The sequence below is a fragment of the Schistocerca serialis genome, chromosome 5, assembly GCF_023864345.2.
Source record: "Schistocerca serialis cubense isolate TAMUIC-IGC-003099 chromosome 5, iqSchSeri2.2, whole genome shotgun sequence".
Taxonomy (NCBI): Eukaryota; Metazoa; Arthropoda; class Insecta; order Orthoptera; family Acrididae; genus Schistocerca; species Schistocerca serialis.
In genome coordinates this window covers 463,657,293-463,681,965 of record NC_064642.1, presented here as the reverse complement: position 1 = coordinate 463,681,965, position 24,673 = coordinate 463,657,293, and the positions used below count along the sequence as shown (strand labels likewise).

The 24,673-nt window shown below is 44.0% G+C and overlaps 1 protein-coding gene across 1 annotated transcript in view; it reads left to right on the top strand.

Moving 5' to 3' along the window:
• The window catches only part of LOC126481996 (proton-coupled amino acid transporter-like protein CG1139), an 87,017-nt gene that overhangs the window by 21,192 nt on the left and 41,152 nt on the right, over positions 1 to 24,673 (top strand). Inside the window, exon 3 of the mRNA XM_050105961.1 lies at positions 9,608 to 9,880. Coding sequence (XP_049961918.1) covers positions 9,608 to 9,880 — 273 coding nt within the window. The remainder of the gene's footprint in view (positions 1 to 9,607; positions 9,881 to 24,673) is intronic.

The window sequence follows — 24,673 nt, the reverse complement described above, 5'->3', positions numbered from 1 at the left end:
CCCAGTCTCAACGGAAATCGCCGTTTTTTCCCCTTTACAAACGAAATGAGATTTAAAGCGAATTTTTACACTGAAAAGCCAAATAACTGGTACACCTGCCTAATATCTTGTAGGGCCCCCGCGAGCATGCAGAAGTGCCGCAACACGATGTGGCATGGACTCGACTAATGTCTGAAGTAGTGCTGGAGGGAACTGACACCATGAATCGTGTAGGGTTGTCCATATATCCGTAAGATTACGAGTAGGTGGAGATCGCTCCTGAACAGCACGTTGTAAGGCATCCCAGATATGCTCAATAATGTTCATGTCTGGGGAGTTTGGTGGCCAGCGGAAGTGTTTAAACTCAGGAGAGTGTTCCTGGAGCCACTCTGTAGCAATTCGGGATGTTTCGGGTGTCGCATTGTCCTGCTGGAATTGCCCAATTCACAATACATATGAATGGATGCAGGTGATCAAACAGGATGCTTACGTACGTCTCTTCTGTCAGAGTCGTACCTAGGCGAATCAGGGGTCCCATATCACTCCAACTGCACACGCTCCACACCTTTATACAGCCTCCACCAGCTTGAACTGTCCCCTGCTGACATGCAGGGTCTATGGATTCATGAGGTTGTCTCCCTATCCGTACAACCCCATCCGCTAAATCAATTTGACTCGTCCGACCAGGCAACGTGTTTCCAGCCATTACAAACAAGATCTGGAGACAATATTTGGATGACTTCATACCGGGGAGATTCGTCGGGAAACTGGAAGAAGGACGAAGTTAGACGTGTGTAGCCCAGGAGTTTGGTATTGCTCCAAGCATAGTTTCACGCGCATGCAGGAACGGCTTAAGGCCCAAGCGACACAACCCGCCGCTTAGGGCACGAAACTGAGAGAGACACCAGAGGCGCCATACCTGAAAGGTATGAATGTACACTCAAGAGCCAAAGAAAATGGTACACCTGCCTAATATCGTGAAGTGGCCCCGTGAGCCGCAACACCACATGGCATGGACTCTGGTGTAGTGCTGGAGGGAACTGACATCATGTGGGTCTGTCCGTAAATCAGTAAGAGTACGAGGGAGTGGAGATCTCTTCCGAATAGCACGTTGCAAGGCATCCGCGATATGCTCAATAATCTTCATGTCTGGGAAGTCTGGTGGCCGGCGGAAGTGTTTAAACTTAGAATAGTGTTCCTGGAGCTACTATGTAGCAATTCTGAACGTGTGGAGTGTCGCATTGTCCTGCTGGAACTGCCCAAGTCCGTCGGAATGTATAATGGCCTTGAATGGATGTAGGTGATCAGGCCGCATGTTTACATACGTGCCAGCTGCCAGATTCGTATCTAGACGTATCAGGGGATCCGTATCACTCCAAATGCACACGCCCCACACCATTATAGAGCCTCCACCAGCTTTAATTGTCCCCTGGTGACATGCAGAGTCTATGGATTCATGAGGATGTCTCCGAATCCGTACAAGTCTATCCGCTAGATCAATTTGAAATGAGACTCGTACGACCAGGCAACGTGTTTCCAGCAATCAACAGTCCAAGGTCAGTGTTGACGAGCCCAGACGTGGCGTAAAGCTTTGTGTCGTGCAGTCATGAAGGGTGGACTTCGGCTCCGAAAGCCCATATCGATTATGTTTCGTTGAATGGTTCGCGCGCTAACACTTGTTGATGTCCCAGCATTGAAATCTGCACCTATTTGCGGATGGGTTAATGTCTGTCACGTTGAAAGATTCTCTGCAGTCGTCGTTGGTCCCGTTCTTGCAGGAGCTTTTCCCGGCCGCAGCGATGTCGGAGATTTGATGTTTTACCGAATTCCTGATTCAGAGTACACTCGTGAAATGGTCGTACGGGAAAATACCCACTTCATCGCTACCTTGGAGATGCTGTGTCCCATGGCTCGTGTGCCGACTATAACACCTCGTACAAACTTACTTAAATCTTGATAAGCTGCCACTGTAGAAGCAGTAACCGATCTAACAACTGCGCTAGACACTTGTTGTCTTATATAGGCGTTGCCGACCGCAGCACCGTATTCTGCCTAGTTACATATCTCTGTATTTGAATAGGCATGTCTATATCAGTTTCCTTGGCTCTTCAGTGTATGTACCCATTCGACAGAGCGGTCCCAAATTAATCTAGTAGAGTATTTACTTTAACGTCATATAGTGAGACAAAAACAGCCAAGACCAGTACTCCATCAGCGACGGAGTAGCGCTGCGGTATAGTGGTAGCAGACGGCATGGGGCAGGGCGGCCATGAGACGGGGCAAGTTCTTCACATTTTACAGTACCTGCTAAGACATACCTCTAAAAAGAATATAGCGCTAGTATAATTTAGGACCACTGCATGGAACGGGTACGCAAAATACCTGTTTAAAATCATTTTGTTTGCGACGGGACACAAATGGACGCACTCCGGCGACATCGCAAAAACGAATTTGCTAATATCTGCTGAAACAACAGAAAAAATGTACGTGACTACTATTAGATGGGCCGCCCACAACACTGTAACCACATGTATGGGAACCATCTCTGTCAGCAGCTAGGAATTGTAATGCACAGTTGCTGTAGTGGATATAGTTTTAAGTTGGCATGAAGGAGGTCAATGGTTCTATCCTGTGTTAAGCCTTACGTTTTTTTTATTTGGTAAAATTTCCAGATGGTACAGTATCTGGCATCTTAATCGTCAACAGCGACTGCAGTGAGTTCTCTAGAAAACATCTGCACGTACATGCTACAATAGTGAATTTATTCGCACCCATTCATCTACTAGATGCGAAACCTGTTTTCTTTGTGCCCTCCTCTAACGGTCCCATAGATTAGTACCAACTATTTCTTTTTCCTCATTCAGGCCCATTACTTTTCCTTAGGGCCTTACGTTACCAGTAGGACTAGCAACGCGCTTTGCGAATAATATCGAAACTCGGTTACTGTTGATATGTGTTATCACCATGGTCCCGCTAATTATGCCTTTCGACATTGAGTCTGGTAACTGCATGCTGTTTAGTACGTATCTTAATGCATTATTATTATTATTATTATTATTATTATTATTATTATTATTGTGGACACAGTTTTGCTGTGAAAGGTCCAGAGCTGTATGATAGGTTGCGCCATGTAGAGCATCTGTTATTCTGAGGACAACATAATCTGTTATGGAGGTCATGCGGTCATTAATATGGACATTATTATTGTCGCTGGTTGCTAATGCGCGACATCTGAGCGCTCATATTAGTTGTAATATAAATGACAAGTAGATGTTGTGTTATTGTACTGTGCTACCATCTTTAGCATCTCGAAATTGGGATTGTATTGATAGTTATTCTGTCCCATGACAGGTCGTTTGTTTCAACTGTCTATTTATTATTGGTCTAACCACGCATTTGTTATGTTCAGCGTTACAAAATGTTGCAAATTTAGGATACATGTGACCTAAAAAATGGTGTATATTACATTATGAAATGTCAGAATGAAATTAGCAAATAAAAAATGTGCGCCACTCCCCAGGATTGAACCCTCGACCACCTGCATTCTAACCCAAAACTCTATCCACTGCACCACCTATAAAAAAAAAGCAAAAAAGCAAATAACATGTGCGGATAGAGGTAGTTATCATACATGTGATTACATTTTTTTTATCGCTAGTATGTGAGGAGTAGCGCTGCGAAGCCCGGGTACGCGAATTTCGCTTCACCCTATATATATATATATATATATATATATATATATATATATATATATATATATATATATCTAGATGGCGCTGCCACAGGTCAAACGTGTATCAACTACATTTTTTAAAATAGTAACCCCTATTATTTATTAAATATTCGTGTAGTACGTAAAGAGATATGAATGTTTTAGTTGGACCACTTTTTTCGCTTTGTGATAGATGGAGCTGTAATAGTCACAAACGTATAAGTACGTGCTATCACGTATCATTCTGCCAGTGCGGACAGTATTTGCTTCCTAATACCTTACCCGTGTTAAAATGGACCGTTTACCAATTGAGGAAAAGGTCGATATCGTGTTGATGTATTGCTATTGTGATCAAAATGCCCAACGGGAATGTGCTATGTATGCTGCTCGGTATCCTGGACGACATCATCCAAGTGTCCGGACCGTTCGCCGAATAGTTACGTTATTTAAGGTAACAGAAAGTGTTCAGCCACATGTGAAACGTCAACCACGACCTGCAACAAATGATGATGCCCAAGGAGGTGTTTTAACTGCAGTCACAGCTAATATGCACATCAGTAGCAGACAAACTGCGCGAGAATCGGGAATCTCAAAAACGTTGATGTTGAGAATGCTACGTCAACATCGATTGCACTCGTACCATATTTCTATGCACCAGGAATTGGATGGCGACGAGTTTGAACGTCGTGTACAGTTCTGCTACTGGGCACAAGAGAAATTACGGGGCGATGACAGATTTTTTGCACGCGTTCTATTTAGCGACGAAGCGTCATTCACCAATAGCGGTAACTTAAACCGGCATAATATGCACTATTGGGCAACGTAAATTCCACAATGGCTGCGACAAGTGGAACATCAGCGACCTTGGCGGATTAATGTATAGTGCGGCGTATCGGATGAAGCATAATTGAACACCACTGGCAATCTAAATAGCGCAATGTATGCTGATTTCCTACGTAATATTCTACCGATGTTACTACAAGATGTTTCACTGCATGACAGAATGGCGATGTACTTCCAACATGATGGATGTCGGGCACATAGCTCGCGTGCGGTTGAAGCGGTATTGAATAGCATATTTCATGACAGGTGGATTGGTCGTCGAAGCACCATGGCCCCCACGTTCCCCGGATTTGACGTCCCCGGATTTCTTTCTGTGGGGAAAGTTGAAGGATATTTGCTATCGTGATCCACCAATTGCGCCTAACAAAATGCGTGAGCGCATTGTCAATGCATGTGCGAACATTGCGGAAGGCAAACTACTCGCTGTTCAGAGGAATGTCGTAACACGTATTGCCAAATGCATTGAGGTTGACGGACATCATTTTGAGCATTTATTACATTAATGTGGTGTTTACAGGTAATCACGCTGTAACAGCATGGGTTCTCAGAAATGGCAAGTTCACAAAGGTACATGTATCACATTGGAACAACCGAAATAAAATGTTGAAACGTACCTACGTTCTGTATTTTAATTTAAAAACCTACCTGTTACCAACTGTTCGTCTAAAATTGTGAGCCATCTATCTACATCTACATCGATACTCCGCAAGCCACCTGACGGTGTATGGCGGAGGATATTTGTTTGTGACTATTACAGCGCCATCTATCAGAAAGCGACAAAAGTGGTCCAAATAAAACATTCATATTTCTTTACGTACTACACGAATATGTAATAAAAATGGGGATTCCTATTTAAAAAAACGCATTTGATATTCGTGATGGCAGCGCCATCTAGCGGGCCAACCATAGCGCCATCTGGTTTCCCCTTTCAAGCTAGACACGTTTCATTCTTTGTAGTTTTTTCGTTTGACGCTTATTTCGTGAGATATTTGGCCCAGTTACGATCAATGGACCACCCTATATATATTAGACAAAAATAAAATGGAGAAAACGACAGACTGGACACAACTTTCAGGAAGAATCCGAGAGATCATGAAAGTAGCAGAAGCACCACGCACGAAGAAACACCGTTGGTGGAACCACACATGTGACCAAGCTGTTGACCAACGAATCAGTGCATGGAAAAAATTTATTAGCCATAAATCCCAAGAGAACTGGATGAAATTCCTGAAAACACAGAAACAATCAAGTAAAATCATTCGCAGTGAAAAACGACAGTATGATAAAAGGCAACTGACGGAGATCGAATCGGATTTCACGAAGAACAATACAAGAAACTTCTACAGAACGTTCAGAGAAAATATGACTGGATGTCAACCATCCAACTTATGCTTCAGATGACCGGATGGAACCCTAGAAACCAATACCAAAAACAATTATGACATACTTGCAAAGTACTTTGAAAAACCCCTCAACACGGACCCCCCTATGGAAGTCATTATGACAGAAACGAGCACGTACAATCCAGATAGTGAACCTCGAACTCTAGAAGAAGTTAAAGAAATAATCAAGTCACTCAAGAATCGTAGAGCACCAGGAGAAGACGATATCATTGCGGAAATCAGGAAGTTACAAGACCCAGAACTCACCAAAGACATCCACGGGATCTTGGAAGATATCTGGAAGACCATGAAAATTCCGAACGACTGGAAACTGCCCTGATACAGCCACTACACAAAAAAGGTGACAAGACTGACCCGAACAACTACAGAGGAATATCCCTGCTACCGGTCACACGCAAGATCCTCTCTAAAGCTTTACTAAACAGACTAGAATGCTAGACCGACCACTTGATTGGGGAATACCAAGCAGGCTTCCGTAAAGGGCGGTCTTGTGCGGAACAAATTTGGAACCTGAAAATGATTTTACAACACAAACAGAACCTGATCATTAACTTTGTCGACTTCAAAAAGGCGTACGACTCTATCAGCCGGAAAACTCTCTTCAAAATTCTTGCAGAATACAAAGTAGATAACAAAACACGGACTATCATAGAGCGAACCATGACCAACACGACATCCAAAGTAAAGTTCTGTGGGGAACTATCAGACCCCTTTGAAATTCGCACAGGTGTCTGACAAGGCGATGGCCGCTCACCTCTCCTTTTCAATCTAGTGTTACATAAGGTAATAAAAGAATGGGAAACATCGCAACAGGGGATAACCCTAGGAAACCTACAGATTAAATTCCTGGCTTTTGCAGACGATTTGGCGATTGTCACGAAAGGTATAAACGAAACAAAAGACGCTATTGAAAAACTACACGAAATCGCTTCCAAAACTGGACTAGAGATCTCTTACGAAAAGATACAGTTTATGAGCACAAAGAAACTCTCATCTCTGAACAGAAAGTACGGCACGATTTACAAAACGGCAAACTTCAAATACCTTGGTGAAACACTACAAATGAGTGGACATAACAGAGACTAAAACGGAGAAAGAAAAACTAAACTGAACACGGCATACAAAGTAGTGTGGAATCATTACAACAAGAAGTCTATCTCACAAAAAGCCAAATTACGCCACTACGGTACGGAGGTGCTTGCCGAGGCACTATATGCACCAGAGACCACACTTATCCTAGGGCATGCACGTATCAGACAACTAGAAAAAGTAGAACAGAAAATACTTAGGAAAATATTTGGCGCAACTAACAACAATGGAATATGGATCAAGAAACCTACAGAGGAACTACACAAATATACGGAGACAATCACACAAAAGATTACAAAACGCAGACTGCAATTCTATGGACACCTATACAGAATGCCATTACACAGACTGACCAAACAGATCTTTGACTAGGTAACCACTAGAAACAACAAATGGATGGCAGAGGTAAAAAACGACCTGAGCCAACCGAACATAACAGCAGACACAATAAACGATAGAATAAAATTCAGAATCATCATTAAGAAAAGCAAACTACATGAGATAAACTGTGACACACTAACAGTCGTGAAATGGACCGAGGAAGGCAAGCAAGATCACAGCCGGAAGATGAAAGAAATATGGGTAACCAAAAAGGCAATCAAGATGAGGCCGAAGACACGAAGCCGACAAGTAGCATGGACAGACGACCGGAAACAGAAACACAGAGAGCGAATGAGGGAAGTTTGGGCAGCAAGGAAGGCAGCAAAAGGAATTGCCCACGTAGTTTAGTCCAACTGCGCTCTTTAAAGGCAAAACACCGATGTGTATAAGTGCAGCTAGTTTTCCATGTGGTACATTAATATGGACACACATCAGTGTGTAGGTTCTTTTTTCTCTATATCTACACTACTGGCCATTAAAATTGCTACACCACGAAATTGACGTGCTACAGGCGCGAAATTTAACCGACAGGAAGACGATGATGTGATATGCGAATCATTAGCTTTCAAGAGCATTCACAAAAGGTTGGCACCGGTGGTGACACCTCCAACGTTCTGACGTGAGGGAAGTTTCCAATCGATTTCTCATACACAAACAGCAGTTGACCGGCGTTGCCTGGAGAAACGTTGTCGTAATGCCTCGTGTAAGGAGGAGAAATGCGTACCATCACGTTCCCGACTTTGATAAACGTCGGATTGTGGCCTATCGCGATTGCGGTTAATCGTATCGCGACATTGCTGCTCTCGTTGGTCGAGGTTCAATGACTGAGTATGGAATCGGTGGGTTCAGGAGGGTAATACGGAACGCCGTGCTGGATCCCAACGGCCTCGTATCACTAGCAGTCGGGATGACAGGCATCTTATACGCATGGCTGTAACGGTTCCTGCAGCCACGTCAGATGGGGACGTTTGCAAGACAACAACCATCTGCATGAACAGTTCGACGACGTTTGCAGCAGCATGGACTATCAGCTTGGAGACCATGGCTGCGGTTACCCTTGACGCTGCATCACAGACAGGAGCGCCTGCGATGTTGTACTCAACGACGAACCTGGGTGCACGAATGGCAAAACGTCATTTTTTCGGATGAGTCCAGGCTCTGTTTACAGCATCATGATGGTCGCATCCCTGTTTGGCGATATCGCGGTGAACGCACATTGGAAGCGTGTATTCGTCATCGTCATACTGGCGTATCACCCGGCGTGATGGTATGGGGTGCCATTGGTTACACGTCTCGGTCACCTCTTGTTCGCATTGACGGCACTTTGAACAGTGGACGTTACATTTCAGATGTGTTACGACCCGTGGCTCTACCCTTCATTCGATCCCTGCGAAACCTTAGATTTGAGCAGGGTAATGCACGACCGCATGTTGCAGGTCCTGTACGGGCCTCTTTGGATACATAAAATGTTCGACTGCTGCCTTGGCCAGCACATTCTCCAGATATCTCACCAACTGAAAACGTCTGGTCAATGGTGGCCGAGCAACTGGCTCGTCACAATACGCCAGTCACTACTCTTGATGAACTGTGGTATCGTGTTGAAGCTGCATGGGCAGCTGTACCTGTACACGCCATCCAAGCTCTGTTTGACTCAATGCCCAGGCGTATCAAGGCCGTTATTACGGGCAGAGATGGTTGTTCTGGGTACTGATTTCTCAGGATCTATGCACTCAAATTGCGTGAAAATGTAATCACATGTCAGTTCTAGTATAATATATTTGTCCAATGAATACCGTTTATCATCTGCATTTCTTCTTGGTGCAGCAATTTTAATGGCCAGTAGTGTAACAGCCTTCCCGCAAACACGTCACATAATTTGATGTTTTCTGCTTGGTCGTAACTGCACCACTAAATGAACTACCCTTCTCAATACAGAATAAGCATTTTGCGTCCAAGTGTCCACACATCAACATCTGACTTGTTGCTCAGGTGAAAATAAACATTAATGGCTTGGTTTCGGGAAATATACTTGGAGGAACTATCCAATCTAAAAAACATAGCAGCTCAAATTATTATTAGTCTGCTAATGACATAAATACTGACGTAATGTTGTTCAGTACTGCGTCCTCAGTCGCCAATAGAAACATCTGTACTTATACCCGTCACATACAACCATTTTTGAATCCTGATATCTTTGCAGGTACCTGGCGGCACTGGTGCACATGTTTAAAGGCAGCTTAGGGACGGGCATCATGGCGGTGCCGAACGCCTTCATGCACTCTGGGTACATCATGGGCGTGATCGGCACGCTTTTTGTCGGCGTGATGTGCACCTACTCGATGCACATGCTGGTGCGGGCGCGTTACGAGCTGAGCAAGCGGCGTCGCGAGCCCAGCCTCACCTACCAGGAGACGGCAGTGGCGGCGCTGGAGGCCGGGCCGCGCTGTCTGCGGCCCATGGCGTCCTACGCCGGGTAAGCCGTCCCATTTCACTGTATGGCCGTTCGTCGAGTACGTGAGATACTTTGCGTCAGCTTGCTGTAACATAAATGGCGCCCAAAAATCACCATACTCGCTTCACCTTTCAAATTTACAAAATGTATGCCGAAGGATGTAGGTTGCAGTAAGTACTGGGAGATGAAGAAGCTTGCACAGGATAGAGTAGCATGGAGAGCTGCATCAAACCAGTCTCAGGACTGAAGACCACAACAACAACAACAACAACATGCCACTCTCGGAAGCAGGGACAGGAATAAATCACTATATTTTAGCCCAAATTTTGTGTTATTTTTTTCCAAAATTCGTTGTTATTTTTGCCAAATTACTTGTTATTTTTGGTATATTACTTATAATTTTTTCCATTTAGTAGTGTTTTACCACACGAGGGATCACTTTTTTGCCAAAGTGGACCCTGTTGCTTTTCCAATCCTGACACATTTTGGCAAAGTCGATGTTGTATTTTTGCCGAATTCCTGACATATAATGCCATATTCACTTTATATGTTTAACAAATTCGTTGTTATTTTTTGCCAGTTTCGTTGTTATTTTTGTCGAGTGCAGTGTTATTCGTTGCCAAACTAGGTGTTATTTTCCTGCCAAATTCTACATAATTTTTGTGCCAATTTGTGTGTTATATTTTACCAAATTCTGTGTTATTTTTTGACAAATTCGATGTTAATTTGTATCAGTTTTGGTGGTTTTTTTTCAGTCTCGAATCTCGGTGTTTTTTTTTTTTGGGGCCAAATTCGGTGGATTTTGTGTCGAATTTGTATTATTTATGAAAATTTTTTTGCTATTTTTGAGAAATTCCCTGTTTTTTACCAAAATCGTTGTTATTTTTTGCCATTTCCGGTGTTGTTTTCGTCATATCATCAAAATTAGTTACGTGGGAAATGAACTGTCATTTTAAAATTTTATATGAACCTCAGCGATAAGGAAATCAGGAGTCAAAATGCAGTTTTAACATTTGATAACTATCGGTTACGAATATTAGTAATCTGCTGTCTTGAGATTTATAATATTTTTGTACGACAAAATTACAACTTCGCGGTATCTCATAAAAATTGCCGATTTTCCGTTGTTTCGCTAAAAACCTCTAATTTCGTGTTATTTTTCGCGTTATCGTTATCGCAAAATTTTCCTGTCCATAGCAATAGGACATCTTCTGCAGCGTATGCAGGGTAATTTTTTTGACAGGGGTGATTAGAGTATACTCTTTGAAATTTTGAAATTAGTAGAGATAAAGTACAGAGCGTGAAGGGTTATCTACAACTTAAGCAGATATTGCATGCAGTTAAAAGCGTCGAAGAATATGAGAGGGAAGCAGTGGTTGATAAGGGAGTGAGACAGGCTTGTATGACATTTGTTATTCAGTACAGAAATTAGGAAAAGTAACTGGAGTTCAGAGAGAAAGAATTAACAATTTGTGTTTTTACGAAGACGTTATATTTCTGTTGTAGATGAAAAAGGATTTTGTAGAGCAGTTGAACGGAAAGAAAAGCGTTTTAAAGTTACAAGATGGGCAACCTCGAAATTTAAACAAGACTGCATAATAAAAGCGGATGACGCATGGGGAACTAGATAAGGAAATGAGACACTAAAAAGTAATAGTTGTGTTTTGCTATTTTGGCAGCATAATAGACTGCCTGACAAACGAAGTGAAGCACCTAGACGACATGGTCGCATGTGCATGTAACTTTATACGCGTACACTCCATCGGTGGATATTTGAATCATTAGAGTTACAGTGCTCTGTGACAGGTAGAACAACCACCAGAGTGCATTATTGTTGTTCCTGTTTAGTGCTGGTACTATGGAAGGTAGTGTACGTAAAGCACGCGAACAGCGCCATTTATTGATGACTATGAAGAACATGGAGATGCGCCTTATTCCTCTCTTACGGGATACTTGTCACAAAGTATTATCAGCGCCACACACAGTTTGAAATTGACGTGGGTCACCATTTGACTGGTTGGTCGAATCGTGCAATATCTAGATTTGTGGGGCATATTTTACTTTACAAATAAAAACTCTTTCACATAATCACGAGACATGACAGGGAACGAAATCATGAGAGCTGCACGTCTGACCATGGCAAGAGAGGATAGCCGCATTTTTTTCTTTATTGTTATTTTAACACCTTACAAAAAGTAGGCTGGCAGCAGCCTATCTACACCGCTCTTCGGCCACAGAAAAACAGACATACATGGATGGTAAAAACAGGAGACATACCGTACATAAGAAATGACGTGAAGGCACCGTGGAAGGCGCTGGAGATACAAATAAGTTCAGCAATGCACGCAAACGTAGACAAACAGTTTCACACGCGAACGACGGAGCACACTGAGGAGGAACACTGACGCACTGGCGAAGAGAACACTGGTGATGATCTTCGGCGCACTGAACACACTGAGGAGATGGGGGGCTTGCCATTGGGTGCAGGAGATGGGAAGGGGGGAAGGAGAGGGGGAAGAACCACATGGGAGAAAAGAAAGGTGAGGGGAAAGGAGAGGGCAGGGTCAGGTGTGGAAGCCTGGGGAGGGGGGGAAGAAGGGGGAGAACTGGGAGAGAGGAGGGGGAGGGAGAAAGGAAGGTAGGAAGGTGGGAGGAAGCCCTGGAGGAAAAGGGGAAGGAAAAGAAGGGGAGGATTAGATCTGATAGGAGGGGTATATGGAGGGAACGAGGAGATCATCAAGAAGGGAGAGTTGGTAGAAGCCTCCTCGGGCAAAGGTTTGGAGAGTGTGAAGATGGAGAGCAGGTGCGAAGCAAGAGTACAGGCATGGCAGTGGTTTGTGGTGGGAGAGGATGGGAGAGACAAGCGGTTGGGGAAGATGAACTTGTGAGAGGTGTAAAGGATCCGTATCCGTTCGAGGAAAAGGAGGAGGTGCAGGAAAGGAATCGGGTTTTAAAGGACCGCATGGGGGACAGGAGATGGATGCTATAGGTGAGGCAGAGTGCATGGCATTCAAGGATTTGAAGGGACTTATAGTAGGTGGGAGGGGCGGATATCCAGGTGGGGTGGGTACAGTATTGTATAAAAAACACATTTTAACCCTTCACATTTGTACCTGTCATCCGAGAACAAATAATGGACAGCATGCAACATTCTGTGTCATCTCGCAGCATTGGTCAGAGACTAGCAGCAGCCGGACGAGAGAACTAGCGACCCATGGGTAAGCTGCCATCAACACCACAATGTTTGGAGTAGTGCTATGACTGGGAAGCATGAATCGGTGATCAGTGGCGCTGCAGTGTGTACAGCGATGAATCGCACTACTGCGTTACCCTGAATGACCATCGTCGGCACCGGACAAGGTGGCACAGTGGTTAACACACTGGGCTCGCATTCGGGAGGAGACGGTTCAATAGAGATTTAGGTTTTCCGTGATTTTCCTAAATCGCTTTAGATAAGTACCGAGATGGTTCTTTTGAAAGGGCACGGCCTACTTCCTTCCCCATCCTTCCCTAATCCCATGGGACCGATGATCTTGATTTTTGGTTCTTTCCCCCAAACCGACCAACGAATCATCGTCGGTGAGTATGGCGGCGACCTGGTGACAGGTCCCACTGTTGTAGGGGCACAATGGTGCTAGGCCTGGCGTCAGGGTGTAGGGAGCCATCGGTTGTGACATCAGATCACGGTCGATAGTGACTGAGACAACTCTGACGGTGCACATGTACATCACAGAAATCGTGCGTCCCCATCTCTTACCTCTAGTGCGACAGTATCATCGTGCCGATTTTCAACAGGACAGTGCTCATCCACATAAGACATGTTGAGACGCCTTGCTAAACCCGCAGGATAGGAAAGGTAGCTTATATTGTGGAAAGGGGTCAAAATAAGCAGCTGTCAGTTACACTCGAACATACAACCTTTTATTAGATCAAACATTACAAGGGCCAAGAAGAATTTAAAAAAACAGAGGTTTAGTTTAGGAACTCAATTAGCGGCTGAATCCGCTGTACAATCTCATGCCTTAAGGGCAAGACCACTTTCATTTAAAAACGGCTGAAAACCAACAACTTAAAACTCAGCCAAAATCAGAAATTTAAAAGGCACAGCCTTACCTTAAAAGAGTTCCTCAATTAGGCTGAAGGCCCAAAGAATCTGACACTTGAATTCAAAATCGGCTGAAAGCCCAACACTTAGGAGTCAATGACGTTAATTTTGAAAATGCCAAATGCTTTATGTAAAACAGTTCTTAAATTAGGCTAAAGTCCCAAGCCATCTGACGTCTTAATGGCAAAACAACCTTAATCTAAAAATCGGCTAGAAGTCATACAAGTACAAACAACAAGAACAAACAAGAAAGGCCAGTACACCCAAGGGTGCTCAGAAGTTGTGAAGGTCGGCCTGTAATTCAAACACTACTGCTCGCTTAGGTGAGACAGGCAGCCGGCCCAGCCACTGTCGATCCGACGACAACCCAACCGACAGACAGACAACAGACCAAGCGACAGGATAACTTCTGCTCCACCCGACCAGCGCATGACAGGGATTTCAATGGAACAACGCTGAAGGTATCAGCACCCACAACGAATTACACATTCAACTGTCAAACTACACGCCGTGCTGGACAGCCACAACACGACGAGGAAAATACACTGCCTGAACTTACGTCAACGGCCAGGGCAGGTAACCGGAACGTTAACGGCCACAGGGCAGAAGATTACGCTGGAGCACTTGAATTCAAAGTAATCAAGAGTTAAGTTAAACTCCACAGGAGGGTGGCTAGAATTTCGCCAACTTGAAAACACACGTTGTTGCTCGTGGGAATGTCCCACCAGCCCACAACGAAATTCAAACGACACAATGTGAACAGTTGGGGCTGGCTCAACTTTCGTGTCCGGGATAGATTAAGTAAAAACTCAACTTTCGTGTCCGGGATCGGTGAGCAGCAGACCTCATAGCAATGGGAACAGCACCAAACACCAACTGCGCGTGGAGGCCGCCAACGACCCCACCCAGACATGTGTCCGGAGACTTCCTCTTCTCCACGCCAACCGACGAACTCCCCAGACCCGGAAACGGTGAAAAGACCAAATATCGTCGGCCGATGAGACGACCAAGCGAACAACCAACCAATGGTCGTCCCGCTCCAATCTCCCTCCGTCGTACAGTTCATGTGTGTCGCCAGCGGTCGGTGAGCGCTCCGTCCCCGACTTAACTGCTGCCGCATCCCGACTGCACTGCTGGTCCGTCTCCATCTGACTGCCAGACACACGACAATCCGGACATACTATCGGTGGCTCCAGAGATGGTACGACAGTGCACTTATCGATACGCGCTGCTGCTGCCGCTCACGGGCAAGTAAGGCAGGAAGCTAGTGACACCAGTAAATGGAATAAGAAAACGAGGCGGCGGTACCGTAATAGAAGGTGACAAACAATAAATGGAATAAATGCGAGCCGTGCACGGCTCATATGTGTCCCAATGAATTTTCTGTGAGATTCTGAGGTACTTCGTGACCACCAAGACCTAGCTCTGTCCCCGACAGAACATGTGTGGTAGCAGCTCAGACGTCAACTACGTCATGGTGCCAGTGTCCAGTGTATCGAGGACCAGTTGCAACAGTCGTAGGACAACTTGACTCGGGAAAGGTTACAAAGGCGTTACAGCACCGCTCCTAACCGAATAAGAGCTTGCATCCAGGCCAAGTGGATGTAATGTAATAGTGATAAGCAGGCTCATACCGCCAGTTTCTTTGTAAATTTGGCTAGATTTTGTTATCACTGAAATAACACCACATAGCCTCTCAACCTGTAAAGTTTTATTTCGTTGCCTCCTTCCCTTCTGGTTGCTTTGCTTTCTTCGTCAGGCGCTGTAACTGACTATGGCCGCAGTAGATGGGGAATAAAACGCAGATTGGAAAGAAAAGCATGTCTGAAAAATAGTAATTTGTTAACAGTTACCATAAATTTAGACATTACACAATGTTTCTCGATATACAGGGGGTGTTCAATAGGTAATGAAACACATTTTTTTCATTTTTTTTTTAAATGCGGGTTTTGTTGTGGGATATCGTGGAATATTCCCGCTTCAGCCAGTACAGTTTCATGAACTTCCGATAGGTGGTGGCGTCTGTAACGGAGGGAGGTTCCAACCAGAGAACTGTCATTGAGTTTCTTTTGACGGAAAAACAGAGTATCGAAGAAAATAATAGGCGCTTGCAAAACGTCTACGGAGATCTGACAGTCAATAAAAGCAGGGTCAGACGTTGGGCGGGGCATCTCTCATCATCGCAACAAGGTCGTGCGAACCTGTCAGATCGCCGCCTAACAAAACCACAAATAGCAACGATAGAGCATCTGTTTGGCCCAATGAAGGCTGCACCCCGCGGGGAGCAGTACTTGCATGATGGGAAGGTTATTGATGCAGCAAAATGTTGGCTCCGACGTCGACCAGTAGAGTGCTACCACCCGGACATACACGCCCTCCCGGTAAGATGGTGTAAGGCCGTTGCACTGAACAGAGATTGCGTTGACAAGTAGGGTTTTGTAGCCAAAAGGGTGGTGAAAAATGTGGTGTTTTGTAATCCTGAATAAAACACACCTGGTTTCAGAAAAAATGTGTTTCATTACTTACTGAACGCCTCTCGTGTTTGTCTGGAATGTAGTCTTGTACATAAATGAGAAGTGGACGATAAACAATGCAGACAAGAAGAGAATGGAAGCTTTTGATATGTAGTGCTGCAGCAGAATGCCGAAGATTAGACGGATAGATGAGATGAACTGAGGAGAAAAGCAATTATGATACAACTTGAGTACAATAAGTGATCGGTTGATACGACGCTTTCCTGAGGCATGTAAAGCTTTCCAGAGGCATGTAGCAATACATCAATTTGGTGCTACAGCAAAGTTTGGGGAGTGAAAAATGTGGAGATAGACCAAGGGCTGACTACATATGCAAGTTCAAATGGATGCAGGATGTAATATTTATGTAGAGATGTAGAGGCTTCTTTAGTGTAGACTAGCGTGGAGAACTGTAGCAAACCAGTATTTGGACTGCAGACCACAACAAGCCAATGGACTCGCATTCTGGAGTAGATAGATTCACCATCTACATTTAGTTTCTCCATTCTATTCTTAAATCACTCACGGCAGATGCCAAGATGGTTCCTCCAAAAAACGCAGTTGTCCACTCTTGTCCGCTAAGTGTTTGTAAAGTATTTGTTCCTAATTATTTTGTGGCAATGCGGCTAAAATGTTTTTTTTTTCTTCATCTACAAATACAAGCCAGTCTGTTGCATTACACATATTTTGTTCTTGCTAACTTTATTGGTCGCACTGGATATTCTTTTAATTTTTCGTCACAATTTGTTATAATTTTCTCAAGTGCATTTGAAGAGGGCCAGAGATAAACTGTCACCTTATTTGACATTCTTATTTATTTTGAAAGCTCTGTATAAATCTTTATGTACTTTGGCTCCTTTTCACCCCTCTTCCGGCTCATTCCGTTTCCCCGCGACATAGTCTTCCCTCCTATCTTTTTACGACCCTTTCCCCTTCCTCATCAGCATTCTCTTCCTCCTCCGCCTCCACAGCGGCCTGTGGTAATAGTCTTCCTTTTCTCTTGTCTTGGATATGAAAGAGACTGTGGTTTTAAAAAAAAAGGAGTTATGCTACTACACTCTTTTCAGCGTAACAGAAAAGTAACAGTTCACACTCTCTTGTCGTCTGGAAGCAAACATAAAAATAAAAACAAAAAATATAAAAAAAATTGGGTAATAACATACAGTGGAATCAAATGTCCATTCAGTTCTTGACAGCGAGAGTCTACAAGGGAGGCAGATGCGTGTGTGTGTGTGTGTGTGTGTGTGTGTGTGTGTGTGTGTGTGTGTATGTGTGTGATGTGGGTTCAGTGCGTCAAGCGGCGGAGTTACTAGGGTCTCATGTAATTCCTGATCTTCCACCCTTCTTAAATAATCGGTGACACTAAAGAAAGAAGTGCGATGGCACCAACCGCGGAGATAGTCGACTCATATCCCGGCGGTGGGGGAATATCGCGCCTCCAGTAATTGGTTATTAACAGACGGTTAAGAAGTGGCGTCCTGATTAATAGCAAACAGTATCTCACAGTAGTGTGTTAAATCGCAAACCTCTTTAGAGTGTCTAATGGAGTGAGAGCATGTGACTGCTGAAGGTGCTCCGTCCACCGGATGAACTTAGTTCGGGGACTGGTACTACTCGCGAGCATTAGCCTACGTGTAGAGGGATTGTGTCACAGTCTCCGTTCTTGTCATTCGTACAATCGTCCTTAACAACACAAACAGAAATCCATACAGGAAAACAATTTGAACCAGTTATCCGTATGACACAGATAACACTGCTGACGTAGCATACTGAGAAAACGATATCAGTAGTCGGCAGCTGTGGCCGAGAGGTTCTAGGCGCTTCAGTCCGGAACCGCGCTGCTGCTACGGTCGCAGGTTGTAATCCTGCCTCGGGCATGAATGTGTGTGATGTCCTTAGGTTGGTTAGGTATAAGTAGTTCTAAGTCTAGGGGACTGATGACCACAGATGTTAAGTCCCATAGTGCTTAGAGCCATTCGAAGCATTCGATATCAGTACGTCAGTACCAACTATCAACACCCATGGAAACTGGTCACAACACTCACGTTTTAAGCAACGTATCCCCTCCCAGTTACTATACAGTGCGGTGATCTTCCATCTACCTTGGGAAAAAGGAAGAAGAAAAACTCCTATTTTGTACTGATCCATGTTTTTATCCGAAGCTGCAATATACCGTGATGTGTGTCTGTTGTACTCTTTCTAGGATAAATTTACTTTCTGTATTTTCTCAAGTTCACAAAAACTTTGCTGCATGCTTGAAAACACAAAATAACCTACAAGAAGCACGTTTCACGTCTGATGCTCGGCACGTAACTTGTATTGCTCCTTTGCAACCCCAAAACGAAAACTGCAGTGAATCATTGAACGTAAATTGTTGTCAACGCCGATTTAAATTAGTAATCAACTAAATTGAAATAAAAAAGAGCTACCATTAAGGTGTTTCTAAATGCATTGCTTACTACGGTGCAAGTGTTTCGATTGGACGCCTCAATTGGACCCCACGTTGGCGGCTTGTCTATTCATAACATATCCCAGTTATCCATTCGGAGAAAGGGCATCTGCATTCAACGTGGAATCTGAACCGCTTGTCGTTTCTGGTGAGTCACCATATTATTGAGAGGCGAATGCTAGGGATAAAAGACAGACTGAAATATTTGTTGTCGGACCGGGATTCGATCACGCTACGCTTTTGTGTCCAGGCGAGCACTTTACTGCTGTATCACCTGTTAAGTGCTTCCCTCCACCCGCTGACTGACACGGAACACTAATAGCACCCATTTGTTGTAAAATTTCTCAAGGTGTAGTCTTCTTGTTGTTCGAGTCATTTCATGGACTCAGTGAGTTTTTGGACTGATAACAAACAAAAACTCCTACAAAGCCAAATGTCACATAACGGCCCTTACACATTTATCTGTTACACAACCGAGGGACGAATGGAATGGCTTTAGTCCATACATATTACAAAAATAGATCTCCTCCTAAACCACTGTGCCGATTTCAACCAAACTTGGTACACATATCCCTTACGGTCAGGCAACAATCACCATGTGAGTAAGAACCACCTACCTATCATTGTTTAGGAGGTATGATGTCATAAACAACGAAATGCGTGACAAACAATTCCGTTATGTATGACGTTTAATTGCACTGTTTCTGTGCTATGACCCTATTCGTATCACGTTTTACACACAGTATCCACATATGTAGCTGAACGTACCTACAAAATGATATCATTGTACGGTACATAGATAAGGAGATATGACGTCATAAATACTGAGATGTATGGAAAACTGACGCATCACGCATAGCGTTTAAATTTATTACTTCTTCGTTACTAAATCTATTCGCAACATATTTCGCTGGCAGTATCCACATGTGCCACTGAACGTGCCTACGAAAATATATCACTCTATGACATATAAATCAGGAGATATGACGTCATAAACACTAGGCAGTGAAAATTATCCGCGTCATGAATGAAGTTTTAGTATATTTAATCTTTACTACTGAGACACACCTGGAGTAGAGTCAACTTAAGGAAATCACTGACATCTGGTAGATCTTTTGACAGCTTTCAGTTACGAATTGAAAACTGTTGTAGGCGGAAACAATAGCCGTCTGTAGAACTATGAAGAGAAGTTGCAACCGAGACAGTCTATAAGATCGCGTTGCAGACACGCGAAGCAGCTGCGCCCAGAACACATCATGTTTCTTAATGTGGACTGCATTATACATCTGTGTATTATGCCTATTTCTTTGTACAAGTGCTTCATAATTTCATGTGCGTTTTTACTAATACATTGGAAATGAAATTTCTTCAATGCTTCGCTGCAAACAAAGTTAATTTTTTGTTTTCGTTCCTAATAGGAAAATTGTAAAACGAATACCAGGGCAAGGCTGGATTTGTCAACTCGTAAACACACAAACAAATAAATATATGGAAATAAAAAATTCTATAACGCTAATTATCGAATCACAGACAAAACATTTAAGATTGCGGTATGGTAGGGCTGAGGAGGCGCGGGGGAGGGGGGGGGGGAGAAATGATTTTTCAGGGAGATGCCGTGCGTGTCAAATTAATTCACAAGCAACGAGAATGATTGCAGTATAATTTATCCCTTGTAATTTGGACGTCATTGCTTAGGAGCTGGAGAGGGCCGTGTCCTGTAATTTTGCTGGTTACTCAACACAATAAAAAGCTTTATTTATAAGAGAGGCAAAAAATAAAAGATGTTTACTGACGCCTTCAGCAATGCGAACATAGTTGTATTTGGCCTATCGGAACTGTATTCAGTTGCGTGCAAAGTGCGCTTTGAAATTAAATTGAGCAGTACAGTCGAACACATTGTGGCGAAATAAATAAAAAATTAAATTTATTGATTTTTTTGAAAAGAGAAAAAATTATGGATACGGAACTGTAACTTTAGATTTTTTGAAAGGCTTTTTTTCGGACTGTATTGACAGGCTTGAATGCGGACAAATTCAGTGCTGCGTGAAATTTGCCTGTAATATAATTTACAATTCCGATTAATTACATTTTTGAATTATACGTCATTGTTGATCTAATCAGAGTTCTCACCTTAGACGTAGAATTAGTCCTTCCGCCACAATATTAATTCATTAATCGCCATCGATGTTCTTCTCTTTGTTGACCGTGTGTATGTTCCTAAGTCGGCATCGGTTTACTTCACGAAGACGGTGGAAACCAAGGAATACAATGCTACGTCGCTTTAAATAATTCTCGTAAAACTTAGATATTTCTCACTATTTTTTATTCACAAGACAATAAGACTTGCTCTGCTCGTCGCACAAACCATAAATACTAACAAGATGGCTGCCTTTTCGCACACACCAAAAATTACGTCCATCCCCTACAAGATAACAATAGAAAGTGTATCTTAACTCCTTCTTGGAGTGTGAAACAAAAGAGGATCCAATATGAACATTACAGAGATTATATTCTACATCCCTCTCGATTTAATCTTTGGTGCAGATTTTAAGGTATTGTATGCCTCTGCGTCGGAATGTGTCATTACAAGACACACACACACACACACACACACACACACACACACACACACACACACACAGGAATACGTTGGTGACTTTGTAGCTGCGTCGTACAAATTCATCCGTTGAGCGGCTTTCCCACCACCTGGCTCAGGATACCAACAGAAATGATAGCAACATGAAAGAACCAGCCACGAGTATTACCGTACCCTCGCCAAGGGCAAGCACCTCACACAGTTGGCAGGACGTGGCCACAAAGTGCTGAAAGCAGCGGTCGCTCACTGTGTGTCGTAGCCTTGGCGCCAGGCTTTCTGGTGCCATCCCGCTGACGGCCAGAATTACCGCACTTTTTGCCGCACCAAGGCTATGGAAGCAGCTTTCCCGCCCATAACCATCTACAGGGTGTTACAAAACGGTACGGCCAAACTTTCAGGAAACATTCCTCACACAAAAAGAAAGAAAATATGTTATGTGGACATGTGTCCAGGAACGTTTACTTTCCATGTTAGATCTCATTTTATTACTTCTCTTCAAATCACATTAATCATGGAATGGAAACACACAGCAACAGAACGTACCAGCGTGACTTCAAACACTTTGTTAGAGGAAATGTTCAAAATGTCCTCCTTTAGCGAGGATACATGCATCCACCCTCCGTCGCATGGAATCCCTGATGCGCTGATGCAGCCCTGGAGAATGGCGTATTGTATCACAGCCGTCCACAATACGAGCACGAAGAGTCTCTACATTTGGTACCGGGGTTGCGTAGACAAGAGCTTTCAAATGCCCCCATAAATGAAAGTCAAGAGGGTTGAGGTCAGGAGAGCGTGGAGGCCATGGAATTGGTCCGCCTCTACCAATCCATCAGTCACCGAATCTGTTGTTGAGAAGCGTACGAACACTTCGACTGAAATGTGCAGGAGCTCCATCGTGCATGAATCACATGTTGTGTCGTACTTGTAAAGGCACATGTTCTAGCAGCACAGGTAGAGTATCCCGTATGAAATCATGATAACGTGCTCCATTGAGCGTAGGTGGAAGAACATGGGGCCCAATCAAGACATCACCAACAATGCCTGCCCAAACGTTCACAGGAAATCTGTGTTGATGACGTGATTGCACAATTGCGTGCGGATTCTCGTCAGCCCACACATGTTGATCGCGAAAATTTACAGTTTGATCACGTTGGAATGAAGCCTCATCCGTAAAGAGAACATCTGCACTGAAATGAGGATTGACACATTGTTGGATGAACCATTCGCAGAAGTGTACCCGTGGAGGCCAATCAGCTGCTGATAGTGCCTGCACACGCTGTACATGGTACGGAAACAACTGGTTCTCCTGTAGCACTCTCCATACAGTGACGTGGTCAACGTTACCTTGTACAGCAGCAACTTCTCTGACGCTGACATTAGGGTTATCGTCAACTGCACGAAGAATTGCCTCGTCCACTGCAGGTGTCCTCGTCGTTCTAGGTCTTCCCCAGTCGCGAGTCATAGGCTGGAATGTTCCGTGCTCCCTAAGACGCCGATCAATTGCTTCGAACGTCTTCCTGTCGGGACACCTTCGTTCTGGAAATCTGTCTCGGTACAAACGTACCGCGCCACGGCTATTGCCCCGTGCTAATCCATACATCAAATGGGCATCTGCCAACTCCGCATTTGTAAACGTTGCACTGATTGCAAAACCACGTTCGTGATGAACACTAACCTGTTGATGCTACGTACTGATGAGCTTGATGCTAGTACTGTAGAACAATGAGTCGCATGTCAACACAAGCACCGAAGTCAACATTACCTTCCTTCAATTGGGCCAACCGGCGGTGAATCGAGGAAGTACAGTACATACTGACGAAACTAAAATGAGCTCTAACATGGAAATTAAGAGTTTCCGGACACATGTCCACATAACATCTTTTCTTTATTTGTGTGTGAGGAATGTTTCCTGAAAGTTTGGCCATACCTTTTTGTAACACCCTGTATATCGCACTTCAAGGGTCAAAATCAGAAGTGAGGGACAGTTTGGTTAGGTGACTAGCTGTTCCGGCAAGTTATAACTCTTACATTTAATTGGCCGATTAAAGTCTGACACTCCAAAGATTAGCCACTTTTAATTAGTTATTTCACATAGATGGATTTGTTATACACCTCCGATTTATTCTTTCAGTTGGCAATAACTTACTACTTTGTACGAGGGAGAGTCAAATGAAAACCTTAAATTTGTAATAACGAATCGAAATTTCGCGCCGTTATCCTGTAAGTTGGTAAGCTTGCTACAAACAGCGTGCAGAATGGCCTGTAGGTGAAAGCATAGTGCAGATGCACACATACCGTCGCAGTATCAGTATAAAGATGGCCGCCCCACTTGCGACTTGCACCAGGGAAGAACAGAGTTCTGTTATCCGTGTTTTGCGTAGTGAAGGTGTGAAACCTATTGAAATTCATCGACGAATGAAGGTTCAGTACGGTGATGCATGTTTGTCACAGCAGCAAGTCTACGGAGGAGGAGGAGATTTGTGTTTAACGTCCCGTCGACAACGAGGTCATTAGGGACGGAGCACAAGCTCGGATGAGGGAAGGATTGGGTAGGAAGTCGGCCGTGCCCTTTCAAAGGAACCATCCCGGCATTTACCTGAAACGATTTAGGGAAAGGCAAGTCTACGAATGGAGTAGGAAGTTCGCAAATGGTGTGACTTCAATGGAAGGTGCTCCTCGTCCCAGTCAGGCACAACGAGCTGTGACTCTACAAAACATTGCAGCAGTTGAAGCCATAGTGAAGGAAAACCGCCGAGTGACTCTCAGAGACGCAATGGGAGGAAAGAAGTTCCGTTCTGATGAAGAGGTACGCCACACGGTGCATGAGTGGTTGCGCGGACTACCAAAAGAATTGTTTCTGTAGGAATTTATGCACTTTGAGAGCGCTGGAGGACTTGTATTGAGCGTGGGGGAGATTATGTTGAAAAGTGATACAGCTGTGTACCACTTCTGCACAATAAATAATATTTAAAAAAATATTTAAGGTTTTCATTTGACTCACCCTCGTGTATATGCGTTATGTCTTCTTAAAGAGAGGGGAGGGTCCCTGCAGTCCGCCACACCCGTTTCGGAAACGTAGCACTGCAAGGTCTCGTCCAATAACTATTGGCGTTGTTGACTAACTCATTTCACATTCAGCATTTACTTGCTC